Source organism: Lepisosteus platostomus, chromosome 7 (assembly GCF_059453375.1).
Source record: "Lepisosteus platostomus isolate fLepPlt1 chromosome 7, fLepPlt1.hap1, whole genome shotgun sequence".
In the NCBI taxonomy this organism is placed as follows: Eukaryota; Metazoa; Chordata; class Actinopteri; order Semionotiformes; family Lepisosteidae; genus Lepisosteus; species Lepisosteus platostomus.
The window spans coordinates 61064558-61088872 of record NC_142617.1 but is presented as its reverse complement, the minus strand read 5'-3'; the positions used below and the strand labels follow the sequence as shown (position 1 = coordinate 61088872).

The following is a 24315-nucleotide window of genomic DNA, read 5'->3' as shown; positions in this document are numbered from 1 at the left end:
TTTTTACACCATAGCTGTTATTTTCAACTGTATTATGAATTTAAAAAAGGAAACAAAATGAATGAGCTAAGAGATGTCATTCCCCATTAGTGGAAAATTTGAATAAGTTCAATGTTTTTGAAGGGGACTGTTTCTGGATTCGTAGCTCACACCAAGCTGAGACACTGTATATACAGCATGTACAGTATAATGTCTGAACTTTGTGTAAAAAGTCTGTAATATTCCTTCCTATAAGCAAATCATCGGGATAGTGCTGTGCTTGAGGACAGCTCTGTTATTTTTCATTGCTTAGCCCAGGTAGTTGAATCTTCTTGGTTTGCTCCTGATGTGTAAGTAAATAATTATCAAGTTCAATTTGCATACTCAGATCTCTGGCAAACTCTTAATTACATACTGTACCTATTTGAAATACGCAGTGGAGACAAATAATTTTCTTGCACTCTACTCAAGTGAGAAAAAGAGCTGACATCACTGTAAATCTAACTGGCTTAAATCAACCCCAGAGAAAAACAAAAAGGGTGGTGAAGCTACCATCTAAAATGTAATGTTTGCAGTTAGATCTGAAGATGTGAGCCATAAACTCACCAGCCCTGGGACTGGATAAAAAAAGGCAGAAAATGATTTGGCTGGAAAATAAAATGTTGTTGTGTTTTCAGTTTTTGGTGTTCAATAATTTAAATGGAAAGTATGTCCTGTCAGATGCCTGTTGTATCCTGTTATACAGTCTTACCTGTATTTCTCTTATGGTGTTTAACTGTTTGGGAAAAACACACTATGATAGCATTTGAAGCTGTTAATATCTTGACTGAATACTGGGGATTTTCTAGTAATTCAAAGACCCACTCATATATAGTTTACAGTATTTCACAACTACACTATATGTTTGAAAAATAGAAATACTGTCTAGACATTCAATTAAATTCAATGAGGTGTTTTAACTTCAAAAGATTTTCTTGAAGCCCTCTCCTGTTTTTGCTTTCTCAAAATGATAAATCAAAACAAGTGATTATACCTCATAATGGAGGCTGTTTTCATTCCACAAATGCAAGACCCCTATTCTCCCTTTGCCATACCCCCGTAGATCCGGTATGGCCTTTCTGAGATTAAAAATGTAAATATAGTTTTTTTTTCTAGCTGATACACTTTCTCTGTTACAATTGCACATAAAATGCACAGTTTCCTGTGCTTGGTAGATACCTTTAATCCAGTTTGCAAAGCATTGCTTCCTAAACTTTGATTCAATTCACTTGTTCAAATTCCATCGTCACTTCAAGTAGTATGAATGAGACCATCTAGTGCCACCTATATTTGGTATCAATTGAAAAGTTCACTGACTTGCAGGAAAACCACACCTGGTCTGCCCATCTTTTCTCTTCACAAATTCTTCATAAGCAAAACGTTCAATTAACGCTAGCTTTTGACAAAGAATGTGTCTTCTCAGGACAGTTTTCAGGTTTTTTTTTTAAAAGATACTTTTATTTCATGGCCCTTTCTGGACAGCCTTCCCTGTGAACTTGGTATATCTTCTATATTTAAAAACTAGAAGTATTCAGAGCAAAATCGATCAGTCCACTTCTAACTGGCTTGTCTGTAGTCTCATATTATTATATCAAATCAACTGCATGAGATATGAACGTTTTCTGCAACATTTAAGACAGCAGTTAAGCACACAATTAACTGTCACAGAAAATGAGAAAATAAACAAAAAGAGTTTCCATCTATTTTCTCACCACTTCTATGAGGCGCAAGGTGGGGTACACCCTGGATGGGACACCAGTCCGTTGCAGGACAGACACAAACATACTCACACCAGGGCAAAATGCTCTCAGCAACTAATTAGCCTATCAGGACAGTGGGAAGAAACCAGAGCTCTCGGAGGAAACCTCCAGTATGCAAACACGGGGAGAACATACAAACTTCTCCCAGATAGCACCCCACTTCTGGAACGGAATCCTGGGACCCAGCTCGGCAAGGAAGCAATACTCACTGCTGTGCCCCCCGATAGAGATTATTATTCAATTATTTTACCTTATTTGAAGTTTTGAAGTGCCCTTCACTTTTGAGTACAGATCTTTAGGGTCATTTCTATGTCATCTCAGCTTGTATCACTTGCTTTTTGTGTGTCTGCGCACTATACCTCAGGCTCTTGCACTTTTAACACCTGGGCCCTGCCTGGGGGACTAGAATCATCACACAATCTTCAACATACAGATGACCGATATCCCCACATCAAAGTGTCTAAATATCCCACACTACTCAATGCAAATGACTCATCGGCTGGTCACTGACTGTGCCATCTATTCACTCATTATTCATTATGCTCAGGAGATGATACTAGCTAGGAGACAAGGTAGTGCATGCACAGACATACTGCACTTCAAGTGCACTCTCTCTCTGTCACTGTTCTTTGACACCAGAGAACATCAGATTAATTGCCATATGTATCTTTATACATGAAAGTACAGACATAAGAGGTCTGTAACAAGCCTTGGGGCACTTTACATGAAGAAACTTTATACCCTACTAAAGGAAAATACATTTGGATGAGGTCAGAGGAAGAAATAATTATAGGTTTTTGGTATAAAATAAATCTCGTTTTTATAAATCACTTTAGCATAGCTCACTGGGTATGCTTTAAATATTTTGTAGGTAATGTCTGAAACTTGTTTTCTTGCCCTAATGTAAATCTAATATGTTAGTGTGATTGTGTTGGCTTCTTAATCTCAATGACACGTTAGTACTTTGACTTGTACTTCCTGGTCTTAGTGGAACATATCAGTAAAAGAACACAAAAAGCTAACCACTTCTGAAACTCTTTTGAAACAAGCAAAACTATCCTTCTAATTTGAAGGACTGCTGTACTATAAAGAAACAAAGTGGAATCCAAATCAACTGGGAAATTAACACTGGTGTCTGTGAGATCATTTTAGAGGCTCATCTTATGGTGTCATGGCCTGGCCACTTGGTGTGGTGTCTGTGCTGAAGCTTACAGATCAAAGCAGGTGTTTGGAGTGCAGTGCACTCCTAAAAATACCGTGATCAGGACAGAACTTGAGTGTCAGGGAGAACAGGAGGAAACCCGAAGAGGCAACGTCCGTATTCTAACAACAGCCTCCTGAGGGACTGAACCAACATCAGGGAGACAGGCAGATAAATTATAGGAACCACTCAGTTACAGTTAATTTGGACACGCAGGAATGAATTAAAACTCTGCACCAAATGTGCTTTTATGAGTAAATAATATTCAAATCATTATTCCCTCTCTGTCTTTGTTCATAGTTCAGATGAATGCAAACAATCTCTACTCTATAATAATATATTATAATCGGTGTAGATTATCATACTGTAGAGAGGTGTGCATCCTAATCATTTTACAGCTTTTGATCGATCTTCATTGGACAGCACTCATACATAAGATTTGGTTTACATTCTTTTCCCCTCATACAGCCTTAAAACCCTTTTTACGCCTGTGATACTATGATGATTGAAGAGATAATAATTAGGATTTTACATTCAGTCCTATAAAAATTAAATGTTAGATTTAATTACATAGTTGCTTTTTGTAATTGTCACTATTTACCTTCGTGGGGACAAGCAGACTGAAATTGGAGGATTGGTGCAACTTTTCAATAAAAACCCCAGTTTGTATAAAGGATTATAGTCCATAAAGAGTCAGCATGCCACTGAGCACCATAGGACTAATTTGTTTCAATAGTTTATTTTTCATCCAAGCCAATCACAATCTAAAAAATGACTTGAAGTTAGACTTTTACTAATATCAGTTCAGCTGAATTTACAAAAATAGATGAGGAGTCGTCTATGCTATTGATGTCCAGAAGCGAAATGCTTGGGTGCCGTTGTATAAATTGTGTCAGTGTTACCCACAGATGGCAGCTGGGGTTTTTTTTGTCTCCTCTTGTAGCTGCCAGACAGCGGAAGCCTGTCGAAATTCAGAAGCTCTTGTTGCTCCCAGAGAGGAGAATCTGATAGATCTCACAGGTACTTACGAGCTACCAGAGAAGCTTGACAAGCTACAGTAAATGATGAACGGTCACAGGACTACATCCAGATCTTGTGTTGTACAGATTGTGAACAATTCTCCTAGGGTTTGCTAACATGAGTCTTTTCCTTGATGGTCGTGCATCGCTTACAGCTAGCCTGTGACCAACCCTAATATAACACGTCTCCAGAGTACAATAACTTTAGAACAGATTAAAGCACTAATACTGCTTTGCATCACTTATCACCCACTTTGCACTGTTGCAGAGGGGGGATTGTGCATTACGGAAACCCTGCGTTCTAATTTCTGAATGAACTTTAGCTCAGTACATCATTTTAACGTTGCCTTCAAAGTGATCAGTTTGCCAGAAATGAAGAGAACTACAAGGCATCTTAAAAAATCATGAAATGAATACTTTTGTCTCTACTGCCCCAGTACATTCCATTCCAGTGCATTAGTCCATTACATAGTAGCAATAATCATACACAGATCATGAGAGCCTTACTTGGTTTTAGTTTTATCCTGACAGTGTTGTTAATGGATTTTAACGGATATATTCAAAGAGAACAACTTAAAACTATTCCCAGATTTATTCAGGGAGCGCATTTGGTGTTCTGTCCAAACCCTGCTATCTGAAGGGAGCTTGGAATATCCTTCTGGGAAGCATTTGCTTTTTCCCTTCTGCTCCCGAACGTCTTCCCAGGGCAAAGTCTCTCCTGCGGTTTAACTTTTTTGTAGTGTTAGAAATAGGAACAGGCGTCTTGGAAGGGGGCTGCCTGCGTGCCCATCAGATCCCATATATAGTCATATCAATGGTCAAATGTTTGGGAACAGCGAATCGCCTGACAGATCCATAAAAAAGATAGGGCACGGGGAAGGGACCAGAAGAAACCGTTTCCAAAAAAGTATTGTATGTCCAAAGGAATTCAGTCACCCCCCTGCGAAAGTACATATTTGAGAGGGTACACGCAGAAAGAGCTTGCACTCCAGTTTGGCGTTCGGTTCGGCACAGTCGCTCTACGCCTCTCTCCCCGACCAACCTCTTCATTTTCAGTTTCTTTTGGAGCATTTTGATCGGCCCCACCGCAAAAAACAGCCATGGATGCCATTAAGAAGAAGATGCAGATGCTTAAGCTCGACAAGGAGAACGCCTTGGACAGAGCTGAGCAGGCAGAAGCAGACAAGAAGGCAGCCGAGGACAGGAGCAAACAGGTCTGCACTCTTTTGCTAGTGTGGGGATAAAAGCGATCCACAGACAGCGCGAACGCCGGTATCGGTGTTTTCTGTAAAGTGAGCCAATCCTAAATGGATCACCTCTGCCCTGTGGATTAATAGCACTTTTCCCAGAAGATCGTACGAGATAAGGAGCCAAATCATACTGCTGAAAGTGAAAGAAATGTCTTTAAGTGTTCCTTTGTCTCTCGTGCTGGGGATATATTGAAGTAATTTAGGATGGGAGACAGCCAAAATCACATTTAAACAGAAGTTATTTAAGGTTTAAATGAAAAGAGCTTTAATACGTGCGTAACGATTTAATGATAAATAGTTAAAATTAAATATTGTACCGCACGGAGTACGGAGTTTGTATTTGCAGTTTATATAGATCATATTAGCACTTGTAGTAAATGAATGCATGAAACACAAACGTGCTTGCAACCGTTTTAAAAAATGTTCCTACGTTGATGTGCCAATACAGAATAGTCAATGTCAGTTTTATACAGTTTTGATTGAGCGAGTCGTGCTTGTATATATTTTTTGAACAAACTTCTCATTTTATGTACACATATAGTTAGAGGATGAAATATGTCAATTGGAAAAGAAATTGCGTGTTACCGAAGACGATAGAGATAAAGTGCATGAGGAGTTCCAAGTCGCTGAAGAAAAGCTGCTTAGCGCTGAGGAAATCGCCACCAAGGTATCTGGCTGTTTCAGAAAGCTTCTCCTCCTAACTCAAAGTCCTTCTCTTTCTCTTTCCCCTGTCTCTGTCTGCGCCTCCGCGCCCGTGCGCGGACTCACGCACTCCGTTTCCTGCTGCGCACCCTCTATCTTTCAAATGACCCTCTAAAAACACAAATCAGCTCGAGGACGAGCTGGTAGCTCTGCAGAAGAAGCTGAAGTCAACTGAGGATGAGCTGGACAAGTACTCCGAGGCCCTTAAAGATGCTCAGGAGAAACTGGAACTGGCTGAGAAGAAAGCCGCCGACGTAAGTAAAGGGGGGTCGCTCTGAACACGCCATCCTTTCCAGTCACCGCTTCACCACAGACCTGTCTTGTCCCAAATATTTAAAATGACAGTATGGACAGAACTGCGAGGTGTTGTTGTTGTTTTTTTTTTTTGTATCTGTAAGTTTCAAGTGCCCACTTGGCTCGAAACTTACATTCTAATGTCCATGTATGATAATACGCGTTGGGCTGTACCTGTGCTCCGCCCGTTTTGGTATCGTACCTAACGGGAATGCTTTAATTGAGAGGAGTAGAATCAATGTGGAACAGCTTGCGAATGACCTAAGACAATTTAAGCTCCGAGTTCTGACTTAATATCAGAAACATATCATAAACATAAACCTATAGAACTTGAATGGATGTTGTATTTGCGTCATGTCCAAGAAACTGTCATTTTATGTATTTGTGCTATTCAATCACAGTTTACACTTGATCAAATTCGCTTGTGTTGTTAAAATGTGTATTCTTGTTTTGAAACACAGACCATCGAATACCTTTGACGTGGAAGTCCTTTTTTGTTTACACGCTACCGCCAAGAACAAAAACATCATCCATAACCGAGATTCAAGTCTGAAGACAAAATTTGCTAGATCTGCAGTCTGTAACCGGAGTGCAAGACGATGGTTATATATAGCTCAGTGCTTTATATGGTAAAGTTCGAGCTCATTCGTTTGGGTTCGATCTCCCTTAAAGCTCAGAGCGCCCCAACTGCGTTAAAACCTAAGCACATGATGCATTTAAAAGAAGCATGATTAAGAATCCCTTTAGTGTTGTTAAATGTGTACAGTATTGTTCTGACTTTATTAGAAAGTTCGTCCAATCGTATTAATTCATAGACACTTAAAATTTTAAGTTTTCGGTAATTTAATCTGGCCATTGCCCAATTCAAGGATAGGTTTTTCTTACAGTACACATGGACGCATGCAGAGCTTCGGGTATGGTTTAATTTAAAATGGTAATACTCTGGTTGTAGAATGAGGACCGTACAACCATATCTCACTGACTTAAATACAGGCCCCGTATATAATTAGACATCTCGTGTAGATGGAAAGACCCGTGCTTTAGAGGAGAATACTCCATAAAAGGAAAACTATGCCAACTATTTATATACATGTATGTTTGACACACGGGGACAAGAGCAGCGGTCTCCGTTCCAAGATTTCCTCCTGTTTCTTCCCAGAGCGCCGGAAATGGTTTACAAGTTTCCACTGATGTCTTAAGAATCCCATTTTTCTAATTTAGTGGTTTAGTTCCTTTAGGGATGTAGTAACAGTAATTCTCCACAGCTCAAAGTCCTAGTCAGGACAGAAAATTAACAGATAATTAGCGATAGCTGCGCACGCAGGACTTCATTTGAAGCCCATCGAAATAATAGACTCCAGATGACAAACAGAAGCCCAGCTTATGTGCCTGATGTCGCTTTATTTCAGACAGATGGAAAATACAGTTCTCTCAGCGGAAGATTTTTTTAAGGAGCATTGTAAAAGGATAGATCTGTAAAGTTATAAATGTGTCCCAAGAGTTATTGCAACATTCTGGCAGTTCATAGTACATCCTGTCTTGCAATCAATGTAATTAAAACGCTTTTCCATCTTACATATGACGATTCATATATTATTATTATTATTATTATTATTATTATTATTATTATTATTATTATTATTATTATTATAATGCGCCCTCTGCCTTTTGATAACTGCACTGCAGTTTTAAGTCAATTATATAGTAATTGGAATTGTTTGTTATTATTAAAATATAAGTAAGGCTCTCTCTGTATTCGGGTAATTGCACTGAAACCGGCAGAAGGTCGCAGGAGGTTCCAGATGGTAGCTTTCCGTCATGACCATATATAGTTGGGGTCAAAATTAAGATGTTAATAATATAATGTTTTACTAGAAGCTAAGACGTGCCAATTCAATACAAGCTTATCATAACTGTTAAATGAATCACTCCCCGTAGACAGATTTTATAGAAAGATAAATAGCGCTTGCAATTAGCCTACAGCGTGCTTCGGAAAATGCCATTGAGTACCATACCCCGATTTGCAAAGGTGGATGAAAGATTTGGGCAGGGTGTTGTACCGCTCGGACCTTACCAGCAGGTGGCGCTCCACGCCTATGCGCGCATCTCGGGAATGTGCCATTGGAATGTTAATAGCTAACTAACTAGGCGTGCCCTCTTTTCTGACCATACAGATTCTCACTTTATCCAGTGCACTTTTGCAGCATTCTGTACATATATTCATAATAATCAAGCTAGCAAAGAAAAGACATGGTCGTACAAAATAGCAGCGAGTCCCCGTGGTTAGTTTGTGTGTTCTCGCCTGATGCTTCGCTATAAAAACAAGGTTACTTCCGGTATAGTGTGTAGACGTCGGTGTGTGTCCCGGTGTAGATTCTCGTAGAACAGGACAGTATTTTTTTTTTTGCGGTACCAGGGCGTTATTGCGCTCTGTGTGTCGATTTGAAACAGGCTTTAGAAATATATAACGTTGCGGCTTAAACTTAACACGAATATAATGGCCGGGTTAACGTCTTTGGAAGCAGTGAAGAGGAAAATTAAAAGCTTGCAGGAGCAGGCAGACGGTGCTGAAGAAAAAGCGGAGAGGCTACAGAAAGAGCTGGATTTCGAGAGAAAAGCGAGAGAATCTGTAAGACGATATTAAGTTCGTATCATGAGAATCTCAATGCCATTGTGGGAATGATTAGCTCGAATTCTTCGCTTTTTTTAATGCAAGTGTCTGACCTTTCTGCTACCTGTAAATGGTTTGTGTAGTTGGCAATGATTTTGATGTGGGGAATAATTATAGGTAGCAATTAATTGTGGATCTAACTGTCGTTTTGTTAAATCTGAAGTTAGATTTTAGATTCGACCAACGCACATTTAACGCATTATGTCCAGCCCGACTTATTTTCTACACCCCTAATGGTTTACACCTGTGACGAGCCTTACTTGTTTGGCAGCATCTTAATTCTAGTCGGGACACTGTTACGGCCTGTTCATTAGTGTCTTTGTCCTTGTTTAAACTTGAGTTGTACCTCAGGTTTGTGACCATTTTAAAACGCTGCAAACGCTCACCTAATGCTACGCATTCTTTTGACCTGTTTTATGGGCCCTAAGGAGCATGTCATTTTTTCTCCAAACATAATTGTGGTTAGTTTGTTCATTGTTTTTTTCCCCCTGGCCATGCAAATACACTATCCCCCGAAATAAGCCACAACTGCTTTGTAAGGAGGTCCCATGAAGATTGAAGTTCTAGGAGACTCAGTATGGAGTCTTTCTGAATAATGCAACTAGGTTATACAAAGCTGTTCACGCTCGGCTTTTAATGGAATCCTTTAATACTTAGAGGTGACCATACGATATTACTTACTGTACCTCCACAACGTGGTATCAACTGCTTTTGTGATTAAATGGTATCAGCAGCAAGTTGCTGAGCATATTCAGTCTTAAAACAGTTAATTCTGTATTTGTTCAGCTTAACCTTGACTTTACTTTCTTCAGTAAAGTGTTGGGCAGATAGGAGAGAATGTGCGTGTTATTCATTAGCTAGAAGTTACAAAGTGGCTTAAATGAAGTTGTTTCCTTATTCCAGCCAGTGCTGGGTTCCGGTATGCTGGAAGAGCAAGGGCGAGTCATTTAACCTGTTTGGCTACATCGAATCAGGGTAGTCTGGACTCTGTTATCTGAAACATCAAGTGCCAAGACGAGACTGCATGACCTCTAAATTTCTGCCGTGTATAAGAATTTCGTCTGCAGTTCAAGCCAACACACCCAATCTGGTTGCAGCAGATATTAAGTATTGTGTTCAGCTTTTTGTCAGTCGGTCCTTTGAAATGGGTGTTCATACGATACAGCAGCCGAAGCAGAACCGTTAAGAAAAGCAGGTTTTTTACAGCAAAGGGAGGGTGAGGTGAGAACTGATGCTAGCACTCAGACCGAATGTGAGAACTACGACACACAAAGCTGTTGCTGGATGTCTGTACGATTTTTCTTTCTGTTTTGGCTTTACCTTATTAGGACAAGAAGCGTTGTCAGGAAATGCATTGCTGCTTGGTTAGATCAGGGAAACCCGGCCAGTCCTTTCAGATTACACAGCAGTGCTCCTTGAGACAGATAGTATGAGCTTGCCCTTTGTGCTTTCTTAAGATTTTGTTTTGTTTCCAGCACTCCAGAACAACATTTTTATTTAGAGGCTGAAGGGGAAAAAAGTCAGCTCATTGAACTTTGTAGAGAGGTTGTAGAACTGCCCCCCCCTCAGAACAAATCTTTACTTCACTGTTTCTTTTAAATGTGGGGGTGGGGTGTACAAGATCAGATAGATGGACAAATATTGTGGTGTAGCACCACTCCCCTCTGTAAAACAGAACTGCCTTGTGGTTCCCCATATCGCAATTTTGAGCAAAAGCTATAATTGGACTTCGCTCTGAGCCACACAGACATACAAGCCCTGTGTGTAGGTAGCAAATGAGATGCAGGCTGCCACTTCCTGTGAAATAAAAAAAAAAGTATTTCCGCTACAGCTCGCACTGCACTAGCTGTTTAGAGAGAGGTGAAAGCTTGAACAAAGTTTAGGTGATTTAAACAGATTTTTGCAAAAGTATCATGAGGCTTGATCCTAACATAGGGAGTGGAAGAGAGGTCTTGTGCTTTGTGCATTCAGGGAGCTACATCTGTGATGAATTACTGGAGAATGAGGAGGGTCCCTTTTGGTGATCCTAGGTCACCGTAGGTTCAAAATGTGGTTATAATCTTGCCGTGTGAGAAGCATGTTGCCCATTTGCTTTCACCATCAACATGGAATTGTAGACATTTTGCTAAACTGTTTTTAGGGCCAACAGGAGAAGACCATGCCCACCTCGCCCCCCCACTCAACAAATCCTTTCTTTGTTTCATGAATCAAATGCCTTTTATCATATGGCTTGGGTCTGGACCATTTACATAAACACAGGCAGGTGTGTCTTTGCATATATGCAAACTTGGATCATTCACTGGGTATTGAAGTGCTGGATAGACCTGGATTACTAAAAGGGCATGTAGGGTACAGTTCTGTATTCTTTTCAGGAACACAAGGCAATAGGGAGTGTTCCTTTTCTGTTCTTGGTCACCATAGCGTGTGACTGGCCCCTTGCAGGCTGCCGTTCTTTGCCATGAATCCAGAGCTGATTTGGTCCGTGAGCATTGTTGCTATTGTGTAGAATGTGGAGGTCCGCGGGTCTGTTGCCTCTCCAGCGGGTAGCAGGGTCTGCTGCCAACTGACCAGGCCGCACAGAGGGACTCTACCTGGTAAGTCAGGGACCTGGCATGGCGGCTACCAGATTATTTTTGGCACTGTTTCAGTATTTGAGCCCCACACTTTAGGTTTTGTTACTCTAAAATTAGCTCTCACAGTAGATTATAGGATATGGCTGATGGAACCGGATTATTCGTTCGTTGCCATGAGCACAAATAAGATTACAGCGGATCTGATCCAGTAGGGTTGACGGATCCAGTATTGAATGAATGTTTCCGTCTCGGTCTGTTTTAGTCTGCAGCTACATGCAGCACTTCACTTCACATCACAGCTGCTGAGTGAACCCAGAGCAGGTGGCACTGATGTATGACTGTGTCAGAAATCCCTCCGATGGCTGTGGACAGAAACCTGCTGGGAGCTCGACCTCCCCGTGTGTTGGGGTGGTCCTGTCTGCGTGTGCGTGATTGCGGTGTGCGGCGTGCTCCTGCCCACGTGTGTGCAGCAGTTTCACCGCTCCTCTCCCGTTGGCCCGGCCTAGGCTGAGGGTGACGTCGCCTCCCTGAACAGACGCATCCAGCTGGTTGAGGAGGAGTTGGATCGCGCCCAGGAGCGTCTGGCGACCGCGCTGCAGAAGCTGGAGGAGGCTGAGAAGGCTGCTGACGAGAGCGAGAGGTGTGTACGGGGACGGCCGGTGGGAATCCAGCAGCCGCCTCCTGCGCTGGTGCTGCTGTTGCGGCGGCGGTAGTGTCCTCCTCTCTGTGGGCGGCAAGCTGAAGTGGGAGGTTCAGCGCAGAGTTTCGCTCTAAGCAAGTGTTCCCACTTCCCCCCCTCAGAGCAGCGCTTGTGTTCGCCCATTGTTACTTCTCGTTTCCATTTCTGTAGTTGGCTGCACCACATCTTCCTGAGAGAGAGAGAGCTTTTTCTTTTGATAAACAGAGGCCTTGCTCCCGAGGTCTCCCTGTGTATCTGAACTACCCCCTGGTCTCATTTTGACTGCTTCAGAATACGGCAAACAAGATGTCAACTCAGAATGCTGTTGGTAAAATGAAACAGACCAGCAAAATGCATTTCCTACAGGGGTGTGGCTGGTAAATTATTCTGTTCCTGGCAAGGGACAAGGTCAAGTCTTTTTGGGAAAAAAAAAACATTTCTGGGGTGTTAGAAGTGATCCTAATGACCTGCTAAGCAGTCTTAATTCTGAACCAGATTGTGGCATTCTTTGCAATTCTGCTAGACATTAAAGGGCAGCTTTCAATCCATGGTATAGTCATACTATTTAGAGATGTCAACAAAAGGAGCTTGTTTTTGGAGAAACAATAAGATTCTGAATAAACAGCGCTTCAGTCCACACAGGCCAGTGGTTATACTCCTTTGTTTTGTCTGTAAACAGTTCTACTGTTTCAGCTTCCTATGCCTTAACATGGATCAGCTCTTACCCTTCATGAGTTTAATCTATTTTGTAGTTGTAATTGTATAATAAAATAATATTCTGCAATACATTATCAATATTCAAAAGACATTTTGCCTCCTTTGGAATTCACGAATGTTTGCTGTTGGGAAAACTGAATTTTTTGTTGTTCTGTTATGTATGGTATAGATCACTAGTTGAAGAGGCCGCCTGCTTTAGTCTGGATATTTCTGAAATGCAAGAACGTATGGGCCATTGGCTCTGTGTGCACACGGAGACATAGAGGTGCTTGCTTGCTTTTGATATGGTGCTAACTGAAGGTGCCCGTCCTCTCCCCTACAGAGGAATGAAGGTCATTGAGAACAGGGCTCTGAAGGATGAGGAGAAGATGGAACTGCAGGAGATCCAGCTGAAGGAGGCCAAGCACATTGCAGAGGAGGCTGACCGCAAATATGAAGAGGCAGGTTTCTGAGCAAGGAATGACAAATAAGGCAGTAAAGTTCCAGGACCCTAATGAGCAATACCTGGGCTGAGAGGCTTCCTCTTGGTTTGTAGACATTCTTTGATCAGGAGGTCTTTAAATCTGTAATTCTAGTTAGCTGATGTTTGTCCAAGCATTTACTCTCAGTGCCCTAACAGCGTGGTGGCACGGTAGCTCGGTGCCACTTTGCGTGTGCCAAGTCCGTGGAGGCTGGTCAGCTTCACGGTGGCAGATTAAAACTGTTTTTGCTCTCTCGTAACCAAAGGTTGCACGTAAACTGGTGATCATTGAGGGTGATCTGGAGCGCACTGAGGAGCGTGCCGAGCTGTCAGAAAGGTAAGCAGCCCGGCCCTGCCTCTGCCGCAGCAACGTTGTCTGGCTGCGTCAAAAATGCACGTCCACAGGATTTTTCGCAGATGTGAAGTTCACTCTGGCTCTTACAGTGAGCCAGTGGCCCTGTGGCGTGGACCCCACGAGTGTGGCAGTTCACGCCGTGGCTTCTCCGTTTGCCACTGCATGCGTGTTTTAATTGCATGTTTTCTCTTTTGGAACGGCCTTGCACTTCTCAAACTCACTAACAGACGGGCGCGGCAAGCAGAAGAGCAGCTAAGACTTTCGGACCACAGCTTAAAATCATTAATGGCTGCCGAAGCAAAGGTACTATGACTAACCCCGTTTATTTATCTTCGTCTCCGCACAACCGCAGCTTCCCCCAGTTCATTCACGTTGTCGAGTGAATCTGCACTGCTTTCTTTTCCTGCCTACTCCTCGAGCCGTTTGTTTTTGTTGTTCTTGTAAGCGACCTCTTCACAGACGTGGGCCTGCGAGTTGCACGGATAACAGCAGGACGTTCCACTCATTTCCATTCGGGCTGCTTTTCAAAGGCCTGCTTGCAGCATGTCCCCCCCCCAAAAAAAATATGTAGCAAGCCAAAAAGTTTCTGCATTGGATTCGGTTCAGGTTATTCGTATCGTGTAGAGACGGCCCGCTGAGCGAGGCCGTTCGCTGCATCACACTGCTGTGCAGGCCCCCCTCTGGTTCCCTGTGTTTTTATTCATTTGATTGTTTCCCCTCTTTTTGCTGTCCTTCTTGTCCCTTTCGTGCTCTTCCTTCTGAACCTGCCCTCTACACTGAACCCTCCTCCTCCTCCTCCTCCTCCTCCTGCCCCATGTCTAAAACACCAGCAAATGTGCTGAGCTTGAGGAAGAGTTGAAAACTGTGACCAACAACCTGAAGTCACTGGAGGCACAGGCTGAGAAGGTAGGTCTACGTCCACTTCCAAGGGGTTTGCAGACCACGGCCGCAGAGCACGTTCTCCCTCGGGGTATCTTTTTAAGTACTGCCCACAAATCGGGTTTGGTTTTTCCATTCAAGTGCTTATAATTTCTGCAGACTATAGCTGTGAAGGCTTTTAATAGCATAACTTATCTGTTCATTAGAAGTTTGGCTTCTGATCTTTCCATGTGAATTGCAACAGTTCTGTGGAAACCAGGCCTGGGGTCGTGTTTTATTGTACCAAAAACCATAACGCTCTTTTACAATGAAAATTATTTTTTCCTCTTGTGGTGTGTATTTTTGAGGTCAGTATGAGAAACCGCCACTTTTTTTGGCCATCCACTTGGAAATGGGAAAACCACAATGAAAGAAATCCGATGTGAAATATGTAATTTAATTCTTGAGAATCATTTTTCCTAATAGTACTAAAAAAACAGGCTTTTCCTTGATTTGAATTGCGTCCTACATCTCACTTAAATCGGTGCTTGATCTACATACTTTGTAACAGCATCAACTTATTTCAATCTTTAATTTGAGATAATATTTATATATTGTAATTAACTCACGTGTTTTAGTAATCCAAGTATAACTACAGAATGCAAGCGAACGGCTTGAGTCGAGAACGGAATGAAAATGTTTTTTCCAGCCTTGTTGTACAGTAAACTGCAGAGGAATGGTGAGCTCCTAGGCTTAAGGTGGCCCTCTGACCTTGTGTTCTGCTGTTTGTCTACAGTACTCACAGAAGGAAGACAAGTATGAAGAGGAGATCAAGGTCCTCACCGATAAACTGAAGGAGGCAAGTGAAGGGCGCTGTTCTAAAGATGTCTTCTTAGCAGTGGATTGACTTGTGTGTTGTGACTGGGGGGTTATGAATTGCCAGTTCTGACCTCCGTACCTTTCCTTCTGCAGGCTGAAACTCGTGCTGAGTTCGCTGAGAGAACAGTAGCCAAGCTTGAGAAGACCATTGATGACCTGGAGGGTAGGACTTGAATCCATTTTTTATTTAATTTCATGGATTACTGAGCACATTTCAGTGTATTTAGTCCTCCTCCTGCAGGACTTGTCTAAAGTGCAGTTGAGTTTGTTTTTGCTGCTTTCTGAAGCAGCCTGAAGAATAAGGCCAGCACTTCATCTGCTTCTCCTTTTCCATTCTTTGCTGCAAAATAACATCGCTTGTCTCTTTATTTTTCACCGTGGCCTTTTTCTAGTTTTATTTAGATTCTCAGGAGAAACCTAAATGAGAAGCACTGGTTCCCTTAACACGTACTTTCAATAGCTCTGACACACTGTGTACAATAATGTTTTAGCTAGGTTTATTGTGGTTTGCTTAAGGCTTTTTGGCCCATTTTCCTTATGTGGACCAGTTGCTCAGTGCTAGCTCATTAGGTTATGCAATTCTCTCCTGCATTCAGTCTTTGTGTTATGGGATTCTTTCTCCCGATATACAATAAGCTGCATTCAGGTTAAAGGTTTTTGCTTTTTGGTGCAGTATGTTCAGCAGTATTACCATGTAAAGAGTTGAAGGTAGTCTGTTAAATCTGTAGAGAGGTCAGAGCCAGTCCAATAACTGTTGTGGTTCATGCAGTGGGAACACTGGTGCTTTTGTACCCGTCTTGGCACTTGCTTGGACTTAAGGGTTTCCTGGTTTTACAAGGTACAAGACATTAAGTGGGTTTGCAGTAGAAGCACAAGATGCGCGAGTGATACAGAACTGGTGACTATTCCCATCAGATCATTCCAGGCTCTTCCTGCTCCCTGTTAACTGTTTTGCCTTTTCTGTTTCTCTTTCTTTCTCCGCTCTCTTGGTTGTCCGTCTCGTCTCTTGCCGACGGACTGGCTGCTCCTCTTCACCCTCCATCTCCCGGTTTTTCCCCCTGCTCTTCCGTCTCCTTGCCTTGTCCTCCATCCTCCCCCTCCCCTGTAGATGAGTTGTATGCCCAGAAACTGAAGTACAAAGCCATCAGCGAGGAGCTGGACCACGCTCTCAATGACATGACTTCAATGTAAATCTCCATCTGCTGTCTGCTTGTGCCTGTACCCTCTCACCTCTCCTCTCCAGTACTTCACTTCTCATTCACCTGCATACTAAACCAGTTTTGGTAACCCCTTCAGGATCATGTACTTGTCCTCCTACCACTTCAAGCTGTACCTCGATTTCCTGCCTGTCCATCTACTCCTTGTTGATATAACTTCAACGGGCATGCTGAGATGTGGTGTTAAGATCCCAGAATTACGTAGGCCACTCTGTGATTTCACTCAAAAGAAGGTGAACTGCCTCTGTGTATTTGCATTACCAAATGGCCTCTGCTGCCACACTGTGTTGGCACAAAGTGCAGGATAATGGTGTAATATTTTGAGTTTACATAAGGCCCAATTTAGTTTTTTCAAATACAGCTGCTGCTGTGGAGATATTCACCTCTATGCTAACCATAACTGTAATTTTAACCCCTCATTTCATAGGCAGTGGCTATTAATAAAGTGAATTCCAAACCCCAGTGTAAGACTTGTTTTGGGGAGTATCCCTGAACCCCAGAAAGGGTTGCGAGAGTCACATGATTGGCCTTACTTGTAGCATTGCACAGATGTGGGAAATACCGCATGTCTAAACAGAACTTAACATTTGGATGTAATCAAATCCAAGAAAGGATTTCCATTTGGCTTTGTTTTTTTGTACATTTTAGATGAACAAAGTGATGACTTTTGAATGTTATGGGACCGTCTGACATGTGTTTTAACTCTCAAACTGAAACTTTTTTAAAACCCACCTGATCATATTGGACTGTCCCTGAATCAATGCATGCTGAGATATGCCAAAATGATCCATTCTGCAATGGATGCTTTCCAATTACAGTATGAGGGGATGAATTTCAATAAACACTTCCCTGGGTTAATTTTTTTTGTGAGTGCAGTGTTTAAATTGTCTTTTTTTTCTGAAACCTAAGTGGTGTGTTTCGTCTACTAACGGTATACTGTTACAGTAACAGTAATATTGAATAGAGATTGCAGGATCCAAGATGCACGTGGTTCATTGCAGTTAAGATGCAATCTTCAAAATGGGTTCCCTTTTTTCAGTTTGTCGCTATTTCTTACTATGTGAATGTGCCAAACTTGGATCGACCCAACTACCAAATAGTGCATTCTCATCTTCCCATCATTCTTCATACCTCCTTTTTTCAAGTGGGGAATTCAGTCCATTTTATGAAGCGATAAGCATGATTTTTATGGAAATTGGCGTATTTTTCTTCAACATGAGGGAAACTTTATAACAAATTTGATGGTGTTTTTGAAAAATGTATCCAATAAAGGGAATGAATCCTCCACTGAGTGTTTTAGAACCGTTCAGGTACTGTACTTCCGAAGCTGCAGTCTGTGGCTGGAAAGGTTACAGTATTGGTGGCCGATACAATTTCAGCTATCCTCTGCCTTGCTTTTGTTGTGTGCTGTGGCTTGCACGTCTCGTTTTGGACATTTTATTTTCGCTCTTGCTTGCTGGTTTCCCTTGGTTTTCCATCATGTTCCGTTTGCTTTTTTGTTTTCACACAGATAAATTGTTTTCTCTGCATCGCTCCAAAGACGTCTCCTGCTGGTTGAGTAGGCTGCACTCTGCGCGCTCCTGCCTTTCTCAACTTCTTACTCGTTCTGTCCTTGCTTCTCATTTTAACACCCCGTGTCGGAGTGTAGCCATCAGCTGTGTATTCCATCTCTTGTACAGAACCTTTGAATTCATTTTGCCATATGTAAAATAAACTTCCTTCCATCTATGTAAGCTATACCTCTCTATTTATTTTCTTTTTTCCACTTTTGTGCTTTAATTTGTTGTTGAGTGGCTCTAATAAAACAGAGAAGCACTGTCTTTTGACTCGTAAGGGACCCATTTCTGTTTTGTTTTATTTTCCTTTCGCAATATAACTATTTTGGCTGAAACGTGTTCGAATGGCAAGAGTTGGGTTTTGATTTGTGCTTTTGAGTTCCATTAGGCCTGTTAGGCAGCACAGGATTCTGCTTCAGTGTTTGTTTTTTTAGTAGCAAAAATGTTGGTGGAGACCGTCACGAGAGCCTGTTATAAAGGGCTTATTGTCTAGTCCTAGATGCCAAATTCAGACCTCAAACCTGTATCGGGCCTTTTGTTTCGATATCCCGTATCGGTTTGTGAGCCTGTTGGAGATTAAGGGCAGTGTCATTGACAGGCTAGTAACAGGTCGTGACTCTGTAGTTTGCATTTGTATACTAATAAACATTTAAAATTGCTTCAGTATCGAAATGTAACAAGATATTTTAGTTTGTAGCTGCTTTTTTTTAGCAATTTTTTTTTAGTGCAAGATGGCTGATTGCTTTCAGTGTTGCTTAGCATAAAATGCAGTGACTACTGTTTCACTCCCCTAAAAGGCTTTTGTCTGTAGAATATGCTAAAATATACCCACTTAGACTTTTTGATACAGTTGGAATAACATGCTCATCTTTACTAGATGTTGAAATGTATTGGCTACCAGTGATACTTCTTTTTCTTCCTTTGCAGCTGTTAAAGCTAAAATACTATTTTCTGTTGGTTCTCACCATGGTTGGAAAACTGACACCTTTCCATTGGGACAACAATTACAATTTTACACCACTTTACACATTCAGAAACAAATGATTTTTTTCGATTACTAGTGGTGTTGGACAAATTGTTCACTCTGCTCCATATACACCATGTTAAATTGTACACCAATATTCACAATCAATTATTTTTATACAGAGACCTGCAGAACTCCCCTCCACAGCTTGGCCTCGGTGTTTAATATAAGAGTTCAGACTTTCCTCCTACATGTGAGCTGCGAGAACCATCCATTTCTTATTCACACTGCTGGGCCCACATTGCTCACAGCAGATTTGTGTAGAACTCTGCTGGAGTGGTGCAGCTGTTGCTGGCAAAACTCCAACATCATGTACCTACTGTAGCAAGTCACAGGAATCTGTTATGAGTTTATCTGGAGATGACCTGCCGGATTCAGCCCGACCCTTGTGGAATTTAGCCAGCTGCGTGCTGTTGGATTGTGACATAGCTCGGGTCAGAAATAAAACGATGCCTAAACGAGAGGATGGAACCTGAATGCGAGTCCTCCAGCACTTTAATAAGGCTTGTAGCATTCTCTTGGATGCATTGGTTCCATTTCAGCTGGAGCTCCTGCAAATGAGGATTGAGCACTTTCAAACATCCTGTAGTCTGGAGGGTTTGAGTTATTTCAAATTGGTTTAAAAGTATTTCTGGATGTGCAAACAGCTTCTTTTTCAGTTGGTCAAGACAATGCTTAAGCAAGTGAATTCACCATAACGGTTTTGTGGAGTAATTTTATGTGGTTTTTCAATGAGATGAAAGCAAGTACACACAAAGGCAGAAGTAGCTGGGCGTACTAGAAAACATTTGGTCTGAGCAGTTGTTGATATGCTGCTACAGATAATTGGATTAAAATCAAGAAGTGACAACTATTGTACTAGAGGAAGTAGTTTGGTTTTTTTTTAAGCCTCTGGAACTTCATTCATCATCCTGCACTGCAGATGTCTAGGCACAGGTGTAGACTGATCCCTGTCCTAGGTGTGAAAATGCTTTGGCAGTCAGCTTGGTTGCACTTACATTTCTGCCGTTTGCTGGGGTCACATGATTGTGACAATATTGCCAAAGCATTTCCAAACACTGCTAGAGCTGTGGATTTCATCCACTCTTAACGGGGATGTGTACAGTTTGAGTTGCTCCATTCTTCTTTTCCGCTACAGCACATTTCACAATCCTGTATTCTGGGTTTAAAATTCATCAGACGAGGAAAATCCCTGTTGGTGCACTAAGTTCTAACAGAACAATACAGCGCTCTGTTTTGGTAGTGACTTTTTTTTTCTAAGTTAGTCTTTTTTTTTTCCCAGACTTTTAAAATGTTGTGCAAAGAGGAAAATAGTAAGCAGATTTATTACTGTAGTTGAAGCACAGAACTGCAATCAGATAAAAGCAGTCAGCAGGCAAAAATGCCTAATCACCTTTAGAAACATGATGAGGTCTGTTTTTTGACTGTGCTGAATTACTTTTTCAAAGAAATGTTAATCTGTAGAAAACAAAATTTGTTTCGTTGTGGCGTAACAAGTCATACATTATATCAATTATATTGTACACGGCTAAAGAACACAAAAACCACCAAGAACAAAGTTGCTATGTTTAATAACTACCTGGACAAACTTGGGCAAAATAAATAAAGATGGCAAACTAAGATGTAAAATAAGATCTGTTGGAACATATAGCAAATACAGTACATGCATCTTTTGTTTCTCCCAGTTCACTTCACAGAAGAAAGCAGGCATTTTTAATGTACCATATTAATGTCCTTTAGTGTATTAAGTTAAGATCTCTTTATTGGCCATATACAATTTCGTGTAATAGGAATTTATTTTCGCAGACCCCAGCTTGCTCTCCATGAGACACACAGACAGGGAGAGAAGCTGGGGGTCAGAGCGCAGGGTCAGACATATATACGGCACCCCTGGAGCAGTTGGGGTTCAGGGCCTTGCTCAGGGGCCCAACGGAGTAGGATTCCTCTGCCAGCTGTGGGATTTGAACCGGCAACCTTCCAGCCACAGGCGCAGATCCTGAGCCACAGAGCCACCACTCCGCCCATATTAATATCTGTGTCCTGTATTAGAAATGTGCATCATTGTAATGACAGCTCAGCTCCATTAATGATTACATCTCAAGCCAGAAAGCTCTTTGCACAAGCTGTCCAATAATATCCTAGCGTTTTCCAAAACCAGTGATTGCTGTATTCAAGCGTCTGTCTAGTCAAGTCTAGTTTAGCACTAAGAAGTATAAAAATGAAATTGTTCTAATGTCAAAAAGTAATTGGGTGTGGTAGTAGTGTACACAGGATTTAAGTTGTATAAGCCACTTTTACATTTACAGCAAGAGTGAACCATATCCACACCATACAGAAGCTTGGCTTTCTCTGTTGAAGCAGCACAGTCGGCAAGTGGCATTTCAAGTTTGATATACTTTGTAGTTCTGATACAGGAATTTATTATGCCTTTTTAAAATGTGTAGCACCAAATGTGTAGCACCAGTGCTGTGCATTTGTTCTGTTCTTTTTCTGAGGTTAATGTTATTGCAGTCTCTAATGTGAAGCTAAAAATGCTAAAATGTGCCCTGCTGAAAACTATAGCACCAGCTTTCTCTGTGGTGTGGTATATTTATTAATTTGCCTTAATAGTTGTGGAGGTTTGCTTCTTATATTGCTATAAAGGGTTCACCTGTTAGGCATAACTAGGTTCCACTGGTTTTTCAACCTGCAGAATCCTGTATTCCCTGTTTAGTCTATCTGTGAAACGCATTGTGTCAAGAGTTCTTTTTCTTGGGAGCACAGTTCAGATCTTTGACTTTCTGCTCTATCAATTACTCTTTCTTACTGAGGACTACTTTTCCTATTCTATGCCCAAGTACTCCTCCCATGAAGGTACAGTATGAGCTGATGTAGGTTTTCTGTGTGTGGAATCTTTTTAGCAGCATGGAGTTCTTGACATTTCCTTTCTGTGCTTAACCCTGCTGTTTCTTTTCTCTCTCCTTTTCTTAACCTGCTTTCCGACTGTGCAGATCGCCTCTACCAGCAACTTGAGAAAAACCGCCTTCTTACTAACGAACTAAAGCTGGCCTTGAATGAAGATTAAGTGTAGTTTGGTTTCTTTAACTCGGAGCTAGAAATATGTTTATGCTTCCCTAGAATGGCATGTGTAAGAAGGAAGTTGTGTGCATATTAACACAAATAATGCTAGAGATCAGACGGCATTTTAATTGAACCAAAAGGATAAAATTCAATTAAATGGTGGCTGGTCACTGCCACCTTCCCTACAGGAAATGAGTTGCCCATCCTTTCTAATTAAGCTAATTTATTGTAAATGGATTGCATTTAATGCATGCCCTTTAAGATTTTCAGTTTTTAAGCACAGTGTGTTTCGACTGCTTGGATGGATTCTGAGTAGTGACTAAACCACTGCAGTTTTTTTTCCTCCCTGTTGACTTAAAAAAAAAATATGCTCATGCTCTTTTGCTTGAGTAAAATGTGCATGCAGGGTTGAATGTACATTATGAAAGTCTTTTTTGTTTACAGTGCATAACCAAAGTAGCACAAATGTGTTGCAATTGAACTAATCTGACTGTAAAGTTGGTGCTGCTTGCCATTTTATTTTGTCTCGGATGGTGTGTCATGACATTAACGTCTGTGTTTGGTACTCTAACAGAGAAACTCGCACAAGCTAAAGAAGAAAACCTCAATATGCACCAGATGTTGGATCAGACTCTACTGGAATTAAATAACATGTGAAAGCCTTGTTTTATGCTGGTAGTTTTTTGTTTTTTACTTGCACCCTGCTTGCCACGACTGCGTCCCTGCCCTGCCCCGTCTCCCAACGCCGAAGGCAAAGTAACCAGCAGGCGCTTCATACGTTTTGCACTGTTCTGCTTTCAATGGAGCTCAACGAAGGAACGAGCCCGGGGAAGGGAGCACTTCCTCCTTGGCCAGCCGAATACGAGAAACACTAGTATTGATACAAACTGATTCCTAATTATAATGATGTCTGCATTTTGTAAGGAGTTTTGGAGAATTCGTCATGTGGAAATCTGCATCATTTGTTCTAAAAGGAAAGAAAATGCACTGCTAGAAATGTAGTGAGAATGATCTGGTACCTTCATTCCCCCTCCCCTCCACTAGCTCTGCTGTGTTAATTTTCCTTTCAAGAACAAATTTGGTGGACTTTACCTTGAGTACAATATTTAGACTGTATGCACATTATTCATTAGAAGCCAACTCCTGCTTAAAGCCAAGGTTTTGTAAACATTTTTAATTTTTTTAATTTTGAATGTGTGTGTACACATTGGATAAAACAACAATCCTTGTTGTATACAGGTGCTACTGTGATTTTTTTTTTATGATGCTTCAGAGAACTGGGTTTTACCCTGCATATACAGTACCAATAAAGCAAAAGGAATGATGTATTATCTTTTGTACAGGAGCTATTTTCTGAATAGCCAAGTGCCATTTAGTGAAGGTTAGTAAGGGATTCTTTGCTCTCCAGTGTATTTATTTTTAAAAAACCTGAAACTCGTTACAAAATGTGTGGCAGCATTAGCTTTAAATGTGCATCTTTGTTTTTATGTTGAAACCTAAGGTTCGAAAAAGTTCAGTAACTTTTACCCTGGGGAAATTACTGAATTATGTTTCATTGTGGACATAAATTTGGTAGTGCCTCACTTATTTTACACTTTATTTTGAGTGGTTTTAACTATAAACCCTTATATAAAATGTATAAATGTAATAAATATAAAATAAAACCTGTTTTTGGAAGTTTTGTACAAGTGTTTTTTTTTCCGCCATTTGTTCTGGATTTGTGGAGTTCCTGTCTGATTTTGTTTGATCTTTTTTGTGAAATGGATTTAAAAACTGGTCCAGCGCTTTGATTGGACTTTGTTTCCCAACAGAAAGTAAAATGTTCCAAAATAAAACAAGTTATAATGCAATCACATTTTATACTGACTCATTAAATTATTAGTCTGAATTACGCAAGCACGTTTTGACGGGCCTTTGCTTTTCTTAGAATTGAAGGGTTGAATGGTTTTAGCTAAAGTGTTCACTGTGATCAACAGCTGAAAAACAGAAGGTGGGGAAGCCGCCTCCGGTGAGAATTGGGTA

General features: G+C 41.3%; 1 protein-coding gene across 11 annotated transcripts; it reads left to right on the top strand.

Moving 5' to 3' along the window:
- The first annotated feature begins 4966 nt into the window (after positions 1-4966).
- Positions 4967-23970, top strand: tpm1 (tropomyosin 1 (alpha)). Of its 11 annotated transcripts, XM_088641568.1 has the most exons (10): positions 4969-5212; positions 6079-6204; positions 11995-12128; positions 13207-13324; positions 13611-13681; positions 14530-14605; positions 15354-15416; positions 15530-15599; positions 16545-16623; positions 18164-18381. In XM_088641568.1, exons 1-10 carry the CDS (start codon positions 5099-5101, stop codon positions 18165-18167), a joined length of 855 nt encoding a protein of 284 aa, XP_088497694.1. In that variant the 5' UTR covers positions 4969-5098; the 3' UTR covers positions 18168-18381. The 11 variants fall into 11 exon arrangements, with proteins under 11 accessions (XP_088497698.1, XP_088497699.1, XP_088497696.1 ...); XM_088641572.1 differs by lacking the exons at positions 6079-6204; positions 16545-16623; positions 18164-18381 and adding exons at positions 5790-5915; positions 22868-23970 and having other exon boundaries at positions 4967-5212; XM_088641573.1 differs by lacking the exons at positions 14530-14605; positions 16545-16623; positions 18164-18381 and adding exons at positions 13927-14002; positions 22868-23970 and having other exon boundaries at positions 4968-5212.
- The last annotated feature ends 345 nt before the right edge of the window (positions 23971-24315 follow it).